The 13,782-nt window shown below is 50.4% G+C and overlaps 2 protein-coding genes across 2 annotated transcripts; one reads left to right on the forward strand and one right to left on the reverse strand.

The window, feature by feature from the left end:
- The first annotated feature begins 7,788 nt into the window (after positions 1–7,788).
- LOC100682479 (vegetative cell wall protein gp1) lies at positions 7,789–9,122 on the forward strand. Its single transcript, XM_044568541.1, has 2 exons — positions 7,789–8,104; positions 8,198–9,122. Exons 1-2 carry the CDS (start codon positions 7,930–7,932, stop codon positions 8,986–8,988), a joined length of 966 nt encoding a protein of 321 aa, XP_044424476.1. The 5' UTR covers positions 7,789–7,929; the 3' UTR covers positions 8,989–9,122.
- A 1,819-nt stretch (positions 9,123–10,941) lies between these two features.
- LOC123149013 (40S ribosomal protein S14) lies at positions 10,942–13,119 on the reverse strand (the record flags this gene model as incomplete). The annotated part of the gene is given in 6 exon segments (XM_044568542.1): positions 10,942–11,245; positions 11,646–11,775; positions 11,937–12,022; positions 12,110–12,155; positions 12,232–12,354; positions 13,024–13,119. Coding segments are annotated over 6 exon segments (549 nt in total), but the record flags the coding sequence as incomplete, so codon positions are not given.
- Between the last annotated feature and the right edge of the window lie 663 nt (positions 13,120–13,782).

A 13,782-nucleotide genomic window follows, 5' to 3' on the forward strand; every position in this document is an offset into this window, starting at 1 on the left:
GCTGCAGATATTAAGTTTTCAGGTGTGGTTGAATTGATAACTCAGCTGCTAATACTTGAGAATATTCTTTGGCTCCCCTTGTGTTGAATCAATAAATTTGGGTTGAATACTCTACCCTCGAAAATTGTTGTGATCCCCTATACTTCTGGGTTATTAGACATCTATCGGCATCAAATGGCACCGTGCCCTATTCCGATTGAGCACTCAACGACTCTTGATCGATCCCTTCAGAGAACATGCTCTTCAGCTTGATCCGCGTCTAGAAGGACCACCTACATCATTGTCGTTTCATCTGTGTAGTCCTTTATGTCGGACGACTCAACATAGTGCTCATATATGTACCCCATGCCCGAATCCATTTTTTCAAATAAGGGACAAAAAATTAGCAGGGGCATTTCACCAGACACTTCTTGGGGGTGGTGGCTACGATAGGGACGGGTGGTACCTGCACGGCGGTGGACGGACGAGAAGTGTGGTGCAGCCAAGGACAAGCAGCATGGAGGCCTGGTGTAGCGGTGGGGGTTACGGAGTCCCGACAACGGGTTGGCGGGTGGCCGGGGTGGTACAACGGCATCAGCGGTTGTGATAGAGAAAGCGGATGCAAAGAAAGAGGGAAGGATGTAGACACGGGGTCTGACAAAGGTTTTGGGTGTCGAAGGCCTACATGGCTAGTGTCGGACTCCTGCGAAGCTTCCCCTAGTTTGCTTCCAGTTTACCGGAAAACGGATGTCCGAACTGGTCCGCAAACCGATGAGGGATGTTGTTGTATGGCAAACTTCATCCAGACAACCTAGTTTGGACGCTTGCGGGAGATTTGAGGGTCCTCTTCGGAGATGGCCTAAGTGACACATTCCAAAACACACCGTCATGCTCACGAGGTCGAAATACACAAAGCAGAACACGACACAAGTGCGCACACCTAGAGGTTGCGGGCTTAGTTAGTTAGTTCTCCTCTTGTAGCATGCATGGTTAAGTCGTGAATCTCCTCATCACAAAGGCACGAAAGTTCCGAAATCTCTTGTCCCTTTCACTCATATATAAAAAATAGCCTATACGCTATAGAACTGATGTCTGTTCTAAGACGTTTTTGAGCGAATGCTCCACGCGGCATTGTTTTGAGGCGCACAAATCTGAACCTCTTTGTTAGGAAGACCATTGACGGGAAACGATCAGGCATAACACAATCGTTCCATCGATTGATGCCTCATGGCGGAAAGACCTTCGGGAGGGAATTTTCTTTGTCCTGTATTAACAGCATGGCAATTTTTTAATGTAACCTGTCAGTTCTTTTGGTGCAACATGATAAATTTTTGAAGACATGCGCAGCAATTAGGGCTGGAATTCGAGCCGAGTCGAGCCAGCTCGGCTCGACTCGTTATTATAACGAGCGCTAGAACTCGTTTCGTTAACGAGCTAGCTCGACTCGACTCGTTATTATAACGAGCTCCAATTCAAGATTGGCTCGACTCATATAACTCGCGAGCTGACTCGTTTAGCTTGTTAAGCTCGTTAAAAATATGAACATAAAACTCTCAAATATTATAAAAATAATTATGTATATATTAAACATATATCACTAACAATAGTAATTTTCTTGTAACGCATGAGTCTTCTAGGCGGTTGGGCTTTCAATGGCTAGGCCTTGTGTTGTATGCCTAAGACATAGGGTGCTGAGTGGCTGATCTTTTTTTGTATTGGGAGTGGCTGATCTTTTGTACCGAGCCTAACGAGTTATACGAGTACTCGTGAGATTGACTCGTTTAACTTGGTCTATAAATGATCTTAAACTAAAGCTTGGCTCGACTCGTTATTCTTCGAGTTTGAGTCGATTCGAGCCGAGTCACGAGCTACTCGTTTAGCTCACGAACTTCAAGCTTTTTTTCCAGCCCTAGCGGCAATTCTCTTCTACAGCATGGCAAATCTCCAGCTATGGCATGACAATTGTCCTCTTTTGTGGTATGGCAAATCATGAACATTTTGTGGCAACTTTCTCCCTCTATAAAATGGCAAAACAAATGCCACGTGCAAATCTCTTGCACGCATGACAATTTACTCTTCTGCAGCATGGCAAATTCCTAACAATTTACTCTTCTAGCATGGCAAATCTTTCAATAACAACATGGCAAATATATTTGTTATAGCGTGACATCTTTTGAGCGGTCATCGAAAGTGGTTTTTAATGGAACACTTTTTGGTGTCGCCGTTTGCTGAAACGAATCTTGTGCGAAAACTTTTGTTTGCTCACCTCCTAGGGGACGTGAGCGCATTATTGGTCTCCCAAATAAAACATCCTGTGTCAGCATGGCATTCTTTCAGTCGAACTCAAATTCCTCCATCCGCATCTCAAGAAAAAACTCTACCCGCTACTCGCTGGATCATGCCGGCTGGACCGACAGACAGACATAACGGTAGCCATGACAAAGAACTTTCCAATAATTGAAGCTGCATCGAGTTCTCTCCCCGTGCTGTCGACGTGTGTGTGGTGGACGGCAGCACCGTCTGACTCATCATCACTCCCCGGACAGCGACGCCGCCAACGTATCCAAATCACCAAGTTGAACCGAGAAACCGTGTTGGTTCCGATGGACACTAGCAGTGGCCGAGCGTGTACCCTGAGCTATGGACTACTATTCCATGTCATCTGTTAATCCTCCAACCCGAACCCCCGACGCTCTCAGTCACGTGAAGGAAAAGACAGGGATCCGTATGGATGGATACCTTTGCAAACTTGGCTCGACTCAGAAAGTCGTGTGCACGATGCAAAAAGTAGTAAGGCCTCCTTTAGTTTAGAGTAATTTTATAGAAATTCTAGGATAGGATTTTTATAGAATTTTTTCCTTAGCTCTTTGGTTCATAGGAATAGATTTCTATTTTTATATAGGATTGGTTCTCATCCTTCATATTTTATAGGAAAATAAAAATAAGCCTAGACTCAATGAAAAAATTCCTTTGATGTGAACCAAATGACATCTCATTTCCTATTTCTGCTCATAAGATTTAAGATACATGTCATCTCATTTCCTATAAATTTCCTATTCCTATGATAATTCTATCATATGAACCAAAAGAGGCCTAATAGCATCTACAGTCGGGCACTCCAAACACATCTTAAATGGGACGCACGGACCGGTCATTGATCGATCAGAAAAAATCGATCAACCGAATGCTTAAACCGGCCTCAAACATCTGGATTGTTCGGTGCCCACATATTCAGCCCAAATCTAGGGCACGCCGGGCGCGTTCGCCTGATAGGCCCGCCATCGACCTCATAGGTGTCCCACTAAATCCCCAATCCGGCTTCCAGCTCCGAACCCTAGCTCACTCCGCTCGCTTTTCTTGCTCCGTCATGTTCTCTCTCCGCCCGCATTCTGATCCAATCCGGCGCGATTTTGAGGCAGCCACTCCGGCTCTGACCTTGACTCCGACGAGGAGTTGGCCCTTCGCATTGCCTTGGAGCGGTCCAAAGTGGAGACCGGGGGCAGCTCCGGATCAGCAGCGTCGCCGCAGCTCCCGCACTGGCCCAACGTGAAGCTGGAGCTGGACCCTCCTGGCCCGCGCTCAGCTTTGGCAGGACAGCACAGTCCACACCGCCCTCGTGACGTCCACTTCCCCGTCGGCCGCTCCTCCGCGTGGGCAGTGGTGGGTGCTAGGGCCCGCACGCACACTCTGAAATCAAAGGCGCGCGCCGCCGGCCACAAGAGGCAACGGGCAAGGGAGAGGGAGGCGGCAGAGCGGTCCGTGCGTCGTCGCCGCGGGATGCCGATGGAGCCCGGCAAAGGACTAGCGGCTCCCCGCATGGGACTGCCGCCGGTCCTTCACGACAGCAGAAACAGACGCTCGCCGCCTACGGCGAAAGAACGCAAAGGCAGCCCGGCTAGTCATAGAGTAGTCGGAGCGGGAGGTAAAGGAGACTGTGGCGGAGGCGTCTCGGCTCGCCAAGCTGAAGCGGCAGCAGGACAAGGTCGTCCGCTGGATGAAGGGGTTCATCGTCTTGTACTCCTCCGACTCCGACAACGACAACTCCACCTCCGACGACGACGATCAAGATCCTCCACCAGCCGCGGACGCCTACAGCTGCGCCCGGCGACCGAAAGTGCAAAAGCCTAGCGCAGAAGTGGTGATCCCTACCGTTTTTAACTGTTGATGTTTAAGAACTTGTCCGGCAACAAACGCGAATAATCTTTTGGATGATGGGAAGCCTGTTTATGTCCGTTTGTGGCCGATTTTGTTGTTCATTTGCGGCCGATTTTATTGTTCGTTGTTTGATCACAAGCCAACCAGGAAAGTTCCCTCCAACGCACGCATGACGTGCGCTTTCACGCTGTCCCGACCCCTGAGATAGCCATTAGCCCACACGGATAGATGGGTTACCTTTGCATAGTAATTTTTTTTTGATAAACTTTCGATCTATTCATTTCTAATCATGATAGTATAACAAACATTAAAAAATAATAAAAATTACATTCAGATCCATAGACCACCTAACGACGACTACAAGCACTTAAGCAAGCCGAAGGCGCGCCGCTGCTATCGCCCCTCCCTCGCCGGAGTCGGACAAACCTTGTTGTAGTAGACAGTCGGGAAGTCGTCGTGCTAAGGCCCCGTAGAACCAACGCACCAGAACAGCAACCGCCATCGAAAAGTGTAGATAAGAAGGATCCAATCTGAAGACAAATGAACAAAGACGAACGACGAACAGATCCGAGCAAATCCACCAGATACAGATCCAGATCCACCGGAGACACACCTCCACACGCCCACCGACGATGCTAGACGCATCACCGAAACGGGGACTAGGCGGGGTGACCTTTATTCCATCTTCAGGGAGTAGCCGCCGTCTCGCCTTCTTGAATAGGACACAAACCCTAACAAATCTCGAAAAATGATCTAAAAACGGAGCCCTCCCACCGGCAAGGGTCGGGATCCACTCCGTCCCCATGGCCCTAAGGCCACGGTAGACGGGGCGGACCGACGCCGGCGTCGGCGGGAGGCAGAGAAACCCTAGTTTTCTTGGATAGGAGGCGGCTGGCTAGAGCTCCAAATACTATATACAAGGCCTGACAGACATCCTAAACCTTTGCATATTTTTTTGTTAAAAAAATAATGATTTTTTTGAAAAACTTCTAATCTATTCATCTTTAATCATGGTAGTACAACGAACATAAAAAGTAATAAAAATTACATCTAGATACATAGACCACCTAGCGACGACTACAAGCACTGAAGCGAGCCGTTGGCGCGTCGCCGTCATCACCCCTCCCTCACAGGAGCGGGCAAAACTTGTTGTTCTACACAGCCAGGAAGTCGTCGTACTAAGACCGCATAGGACCAGCGCACCAAAAAAGCAACCACTGTCGTTGAAGAGTAGCGTAGATCAGAAGGATCCAATAAGACACACGAACGTAGATGAATTACGACTAGATCCGAGCAAATCCACAAAGGACAGATCCCCGAAAACACACCTCCACACACCCACCGACGATGATTCCATGGCCTTAAAGCCACCGAAGACGAGGCGGACCTACAGCGACACCGGCGAGAGACAAAGAAAACTTAGGCTATTTCTTGAAGGAGGAGGGGGCCTGTTCCATAAAATTAATAATTTGGTAAAACTAACTGATAATTTTCAGCCCCTCACAAAAATTACGAACTATGAGGGCTATGACGAGACGTTAGCAACGTCAGCCAATACGTGTTTTGCTCATCTTTTTTTCTCTGAAAGGAGGTTGTAGCCTTCAACCTGTGCGCGGCAGTGTAATGCACACAACTATTTCTTATTTAATTAGCGTAAGGCAACAAACCAGAAAACATCAACAAGTACAGGCATAGGAAACCACGATCGAATCATAACAAGATATGAAATTAGCACCTATGACCAACGGTGATGCCAACCTAAAGTATCTGTGAGGTCAATGGTATTTTTTGAATCTTTTTCTTCATTATAAACAGTAATTAAACACTATTTTAGGCTTATTTTTAAAAATGTTGTGGGGTTTGTTGACCCCACAGCTAACACGTAGCTTCGCCGCTGCCTACGACCAAGTCAATTTTTTCTGAATCAACACCTTCAAGAAGGAATAAGCATCCTTGTGTTGTCGTTGTCAAGTCTGGTCAGAGATATAGTTGCATTGGCCAGTACTTCAATCTTGATGATGGATCTTCCAATAGTTGCATTGGCCAGAACTTCAATTAGGTCGGGAAGACATTAGCAAATTTGTGGGACGCCTTCCCAACTTAGACCACAGCCTCAGCCGTCAGGAGGGCCGCCCATATCTTGGGGCAGATGTGGCCATCCTACCATCAGTGAGTCGACCTGTACCATCCACTATGGATGTGTTTGGTTGCTCGCATTAGGCCCAACCAGACCTGGGCAGGCAGTTTTCAGCCTGTTTGGTTGCCTGATCCATATCAAAATCTTGGCTCGCACGAAACTTAAAGCAGTGCTCAGCCAGGCCCATTAGAAATGGCTGAATCAGTCGTTTCCAGCGAGCCAGGCTCGAGCGATGCAGGGGAGAGGAACGCTGCACCGCACAACTGCGACAGGGAGATGGCGGGAGCGAGGGCGCATCTTCGAAAAAGTGGCAGGACGAATTCGAGTCACCGTCTGCCGATTCGGTCGCCCTATATATCCAAGGTAACCGCCGCGGCAAAACTCCCACCACCATTTTTTCCCTCTCGAGCTTTCCCTCCGGCGCAGATCCCCTTCGACAACGAGGTAAGCGGCACAACTACTCCAGCAACCAGTTGGCTGCTGTGGCGGATCGACTACTCCTCCTCTCCGATGTGCCAGGCACCTCCTCCGCGGCTCTTCCGATGGCGTCTATAAGTTCAATCACCACCTCCTCTCTTTTTTGCAGGGTAAAAAGGAATTTCATTACTCAAGGAGGCCGCTCAACCATACAATGATTTACACAAGAACACCTCCTCTCTACTAGTTCTAGCTAGATCTGTCGATGTGGTAGGGTTAGATTGGAATCTTCCGATATGTTTGACTGTGATGTTGTAGTAGCTACTTATAATGAATGGGAAGCATCACGCGGGCTTGGTTGGACCTAATGCAGGCAACCAAACATGCCTTACGTAAAACCCGTAATTTGTTTTATGTAAGTCTAGCATTGCTCCGAAACTTCCAAAATCTTTTGTCTCTTCCACTCAGAAACAAAGCAAAGTATCAAGGTTTCCCAAAAAAACAAAACAGAGGATCATCCTCACATATTCTTCAGACGAACTCAGACTCTACTACCACCTACTCGGCGGATCGTGCCTACTCGGCCAATGTACAGACACGCATAACGACCGAAGCCGGCGACCGAGGAATCATATCGGGTCCCCGTCCACGCTGCCGACGTGTGTGAGGTGGACAACATCCCCCACGTCGACTCATCACTCCCCGGACAACGACGCCGCCGGCCAGCGTACTGCGTACGTACGTGCCCAACTTTCCCCGGGAAACCGTGTGGGTTCCGACGGACGGACGGACACCCGTCCGCTCCCCAGCCGCGGCCGCGTGCCTGCGCGTGCACCCAGGGGCATAGACTAGACTTGCTATGCCGGCGTCAACCGGCGATTCGTCAAGGTTCCAACCCGAGCCCGGAGCCCCTGAAGCTTTCAGTCCCGTGAAAGTTACGTCGAACCGTCTTGATGGATACGATGCCTTGGCGAACTTGGCCCCGAGAGGTCGACGAGGCCTGACACGTTGCATGTAAAGTCGCAGTTCCCTTGCGTTCAGCTCGGAAGATCACCCTGGAGTGCAGTGGCCCCGAGCTCTTCAAATACCCCCAACCACCCTTGTCTCTTCCTCATCCCAAAGCTCACCACACCACGCACGCGGCGATCACAAAGTGCACTTGCAAAGTTGCACCGCTCGAGTCGAGCCACACGTTTGATATTCATAAGTGCAGTTAGGAACTACTCACTGATCTTCCAGACATGGCGAGTCCTCGCGGTCTGGCAGGGCTCCTCTGCTTCGCCCTCGCGGCCGCGGCAGCGAGCGCGGCGCAGTACCGGGTCGGCGAGCAGCGGGGCTGGAGCGTGCCGGCGGCCGGCGCCGAGCCGCTGAACACGTGGTCGTCGAGGATGCGGTTCATCATCGGCGACCAGCTCCGTAAGTTCCACGCCCGACCGAACGACCGGACGAACGAGGGCTCCTGGCCATGCATGGTGAACTGACGGCTTTTTTGCTCTGTTTTTTTGACAGTGTTCGTGTACCCCAAGGACACGGACTCGGTGCTGCTGGTGGACCAGGCGGCGTACAACGCGTGCAACACCACGACCTACGTGAGCAAGTTCCAGGGCGGCAGCACCGTCTTCACGCTCGACCGCTCCGGCCCCTTCTTCTTCATCAGCGGCAACGAGGCCAGCTGCAAGGCCGAGCAGAAGCTCATCGTCGTCGTGCTCTCCGTCGACCACACGCCGCCGGGCCTCCTGCCGCCGCCCCCTCCCCCCTCCATGCCGCCGTCGTCCGCGCCGCCCATGCCCAGCCCGACGTCGCCTCCTTCCATGACGCCGCCGTCCGCCGCGCCGATGCCCAGCCCGATGTCGCCGCCTTCCATGACACCGCCGTCCGCCGCGCCGATGCCCAGCCCGATGTCTCCTCCTTCCATGATGCCGCCGTCCGCCGCGCCGATGCCAAGCCCGATGTTTCCTCCTTCCATGACACCGCCGGCCGCCGCGCCGATGCCCACCCCGATGTTCCCCCCTTCCATGACACCGCCGTCCGCCGCACCGATGCCGAGCCCGATGTCTCCGGCGGCTGCACCCGGGGCAACCCCGGACTCGCCACAATCGCCGACTGGTCCAGCGCCGTCGCCGGGTACACCGGGAGGCGGATCATCGCCGGGCACCCCTGGATCCGACGCGAGCAGCCCGCCGGCGCCGGGCGCTGACGGGGCCAACTCGACCACGCCGGGGAGCGCGGCTGCTCCGGTGACGGCAGGCCTGATCGGCACGCTTGCAGCAGGCATCGGCTACGCCATGCTCGCTATCTGAGTGTTCTTTTCTTTTGTATAGTGTGTAAATTGCGAGATGCCACTCATGCTCTGCAGAGGATTTACCTTTGAACGTACAGTATTTGTTTTCCGATGGTGAAATTATAATAAGAGATAGTACGTTTGAGCTTTTTATATTCTTTTTTGAACGATGCTTGGGTCCCGAAGGACCAAGGAACTTAATTAATTAAACTTGGAACAGAGCTACAGTGCAGTTTACAACCGGACCGAAACTGAAGAGGAAAAAGTACAGACCGATCATGACATTTGGAAGAAGGTCCCAAAAAGAGAAAGAGAAACGAAATCGGGACTTGAGCATCCGCTCGGCTTAGGCCGATGTTAGGGCCCAGCTGACCGGCTAAGCGCTCGATCGGTCACCTCCCTGGCCGTTAGATGCGAGCACGCCTGGCCACTGATCCTCTTCCTTGCCTAGGCTCTTCTTGCAAAACAGCTTGCAATAGCATGCCTCGCAGCTCCGCGATGCACGCGGGCGGCAACATGCCACCTTTCGCAGCTCCGCTCGATGCGCTTCTCGATGAGGAAAAACCGACCGCCGTTGAAGCACCATCAGCTCGCCGCACTGGTCGCAAAAACATAGTCGATGTTGAAGCTTTTTTCGACATGGTGCACTGCCGCATATCCCGGCCGCGCAGCTCCTCGTAACTCGCCGTCGATGCTTGCAGCTCTCGTCGTGGTTGTAGCATCTGCCATTGACGGTCGCCACCACTGCCACAAATTGCTTGCATATTGCCCCTCGCAGTCGCATGGTTCCAACTTCCTTGCGACATGGTCGCAGGCTCGCATCGCACACCCCGCATAGCAACTTCGCCCCATCCCCAATGGCAACATCCTCGTTGCTGGCTCGAGCATTCAGCGACCATGGTTACAACGAAAACCCACCGTAGCATCGTCTCTTGCCGGTTCTAGCAACCTTCATGGTTGCAAAACCGTCAACACCGTAGCATCCGCCACAGCCGGTTCCAACAGCGTCATCAATAGATTCCAGCACCCCCGTGGCCTCGATCGCAGCACCCCATGTTGGTTCCAACATTCATCGACCATGGTTGCAGCGAAAAACATCACCGTCGTAGCATCGTCTCCAACAACCTCCTTGCCGGCTACAGCATCCGCCACCACCGAGGGTTCCAACATCACCATTGGTCCATTCCAGCACCGGGTGGCCACAGTTGCAGAACCCCACAACAGTCGAGGCAGCTCGAATGTCCACGAGTTGCACCGAGAAGGGGAAGAGCTTGGGTCATGCGGGAGTGAAAGAAGGAAAGGTGTGCTACTCATTAGGTCAAAGGAGATGAAGATGTGCGCGGCATGGATGGGGGAAAATGTACCGCGAGAAGCATCAGGGGAAGAGACGAGGTCGGAAGCATCAGCGGAAGACGAGGTCAGAAGATGAGGGGAAAGTGAAAGGCAGTGGGCGTGCCGCATGAGACGTGCGGCATTTGCAGGCCCGACGGCTGATGTCGAGGAAGGAGACCAGCAGTTGAGCACATGTATTGTACCACCACCACGGTGGCCTCCTCTCCTTACCCATCACCATAGTGTTCAAAGTCAAACAGAAGATCCTTCTCCAGACCATCTACCCAACTCCAGCAGCTTCTCTGACCACGATGGCACACCATCTCAACTACAGCAGCTTCTTCTGCAGCCACCATGGCCAAAGCAGAGAGCACGCAGTCGGGTTTATTTGGATCTCAGGGTAGCCCCTCCAACTAATCATCGGTAACCAGAGGCAGGGGACACTCAAGGGGGTCAAAGGGGGGTACATGCCAATGACCAAAAGACCTTTCTAGAAAATGGAGTCAATGAGGCAGAACCGTTGAACATGAACATAGAACAGAGTACCATATTAAAGACTGTTATTGCAAAGCACTGGGCACTATGGGTGACAGTTCTCACAGCACCAATGCATCACCAAAAAGATGACTAGCAACCCATATGAATTAAGATATCACTCCATTTCAAGGTATCCATAGACTGAAAAGCTAGTTTTTTGCATAAATACCACAAGTTTCTGAACCAAAAATAGGATCCAAGCAACATTCATAGTACGACTAACAGCAAATGATCCTCAACAGAGCAAAATTAAAGCTCCTCATGACATTCATAGAAACAGCAGGACTACCCAGAGAGGAGTAAGTTTCTTGATTGCCACCAGTAGAGTTGGAAGATAGCCTACAGCCTCCTTCCCCTCCTTCCTCCCTTCCGGCGGGTGCTGTCAGTGGGAACTGGAGTCACGTCCTCTGCAGCACAAGAACAAGCATTATGGTCAGGCATATGCAGACACAATCCTCTTTGATTCGCAGGATTGTAAAAACATGGGAATAGGAAAAACATAGGATTGAAATGTCATGCTCATCTCAATCCTATAGGATTTTAGGTTGTTTGATTGCATCATAGGAAAAACGAAGGATTCTTTCAAAGAGGTTTGACTGGATGCTAGAAATCCTATGGGAAGTAGTACAAAAAATTTCTTAGGAAAAAATCCTATAGGATTCAATCCTATGAATCAAACAACCAATATAGGAAAATTTCCTAAGATTCTAATCCTCCAAAATTCCTATGCAAATCCTTTGAATCAAAGGAACCCTAAGATGGGACATATGTGCTTCCACAAACACTATATCAGAAAGCGTTGCGTACCAATGCGCCCAATTTTCATCCCAGAACGAGCAAGAGCCCTGAGAGCAGACTGAGCTCCAGGTCCAGGTGTCTTGGTCTTGTTGCCTCCAGTGGCACGGAGCTTAATGTGCAGTGCGGTAATACCAAGCTCCTGAAAGAACAGAATAAACTCTGAGACAAAGCATCTCAAGGGAGCAATGCAGCACTACATCCTAGTCATGTACCGGCATTCCAAGCATCAGTCTAATGAAGAGAATACAACTGGTAATAGGCACAGCTGAAAGTGAAGCCTTGATATTTGAGGATGCATACCTTGCAACGTGTAGCAACATCCTGAGATGCAAGCATAGCAGCATAGGGTGAAGACTCATCACGATCAGCCTTGACCTTCATTCCACCTGGATGGTTTAGAGGAATAACAGTGCATATTAAGTACCATCACTAACAGTGTGAATGCAAGTAATGGCATAGGAAAAGATGCATACCAGTGATCCGCACCAGGGTTTCCCTCCCAGACAAGTCAGTCACATGCTGCATAATGAGATTAGAGTCAATACACATGAGACAACAGTGTTGAATGCATAGGTGCTGAGAAGAAAATACTTACGATGAAAGTGTCATTGAAGGATGCAAAGATGTGAGCAACGCCAAAGACATGCTCTCCCTCACGGACAGCCGGTCCAAGGGTGACATTCTCCTCCTTGGGCTCCCTGGTCTTCCTCTTCGACGACTGCAACAACAAACCACAATTTACATTAGACAACCCACTCGGCTAACATGAAAGGCAGCATTTACAGAACATTTCTGGTTTCGTGCAGCACAGTCAGCCTAAGTTGATACAAAAATACCATATGTAGCTTTAGGAGGAATAAATTATGTGTGGGTGTGGCTGATGGCCATGGGTTTCAGTAAATTCTAGTAGAAGCTGACCAACTGGCAGCAGATTTACTGAGTTAGAGCATATTGTGCAAACCAACTGTTTGGAGATGATCCGACACTAACAGCATAACTAGAAATACAGGTAGCAACCATGAAAACTCGACAAAAAAGGATGGAGATTAATTCAGTTATCTAAAACCGCCCAACCCCTTCTTCATTCAAGCAGGTCAACTCTATTCATCCACGCTACCCCATTCCACCAAGTGATGCCGAATGCAATTTCCTCCTTCATGGCATACTCGACATTTACTACCATCCACACGGTACAACCGAAGAGAAATACATAATCCTGTCGCAGCTTCATCCAATCAACCCTGTCCTAGCATACCACCCTACCTAGAATCAAGCAATCGAGCGCCGCAGCTGTTGCGAATCTACCGAATCTGCGCGCTTTCGGAAGCGAGGAGAAATTGCGACGGCCAATCGCAGCAACAACCGAATCAGGGGAGAGGAAACGCACCATGGTCGCGTGGAGCGGCGGTGGACCGGAGACGACGACGGCGAGGAGGAGGAGTGCGCGCCTGGTTGAGATCACGATGAGTGCGCCGCCGCCGCCGAAAGCTCAGAGGGTCGGAGGGCGAAGGGGTGCCCGCTTATATATGGGGGTGCCGCCAGCTAGGGTTTAACCCCCCGCCTCCGATCGGCTCAAATGCCGATTTTGCCCTCACGCATGTGTCACTGCAAGTGGGTCCAACGGATTATTGGCGACCCGGGCCGTTAGTTGGGCCGAATGAAATGGTTTCTTCGGGCCCATGTGACACCAAGGTATGAATGGGCTGGATGCTGGGCATTTTCGTCCCTGGGTCGCCCGATAGAGAGGAGCGGAGAAGGAGGGGTGCTGCGTTCGGCAAGGATGAATCGCTCCCGAGTGTATTGATTCTCTGGTTGCTCTGATTTCTTTCGAGGACTCATTGACAAACCATTTTGAGAAACAAAGATTTATAGAAACCACCCTTTAAATCATCCCAATGGAACCATATCCTTGTCAGTTTTGGTATAATTTTTACCCTCAAAACTATGAAACCGTATAAATCAACCCTTCTGTGGTTTTAAAGCCACCATGTCCAATTATGGGCAGTATTGGCCAGTGTTGAGAGCGTTGACTCCCTTTTTCTTTTCCCTATGTGTATTTAAAAAAATTATCACCTACTAAAAATGTTTATTGTGTGTATCTAAAAAATATTCACCGGGCATTTTTTTAAGAAAAAACATTCAAGTA

The sequence above is a fragment of the Triticum aestivum genome, chromosome 7A (assembly GCF_018294505.1).
Source record: "Triticum aestivum cultivar Chinese Spring chromosome 7A, IWGSC CS RefSeq v2.1, whole genome shotgun sequence".
Lineage (NCBI taxonomy): Eukaryota > Viridiplantae > Streptophyta > Magnoliopsida > Poales > Poaceae > Triticum > Triticum aestivum.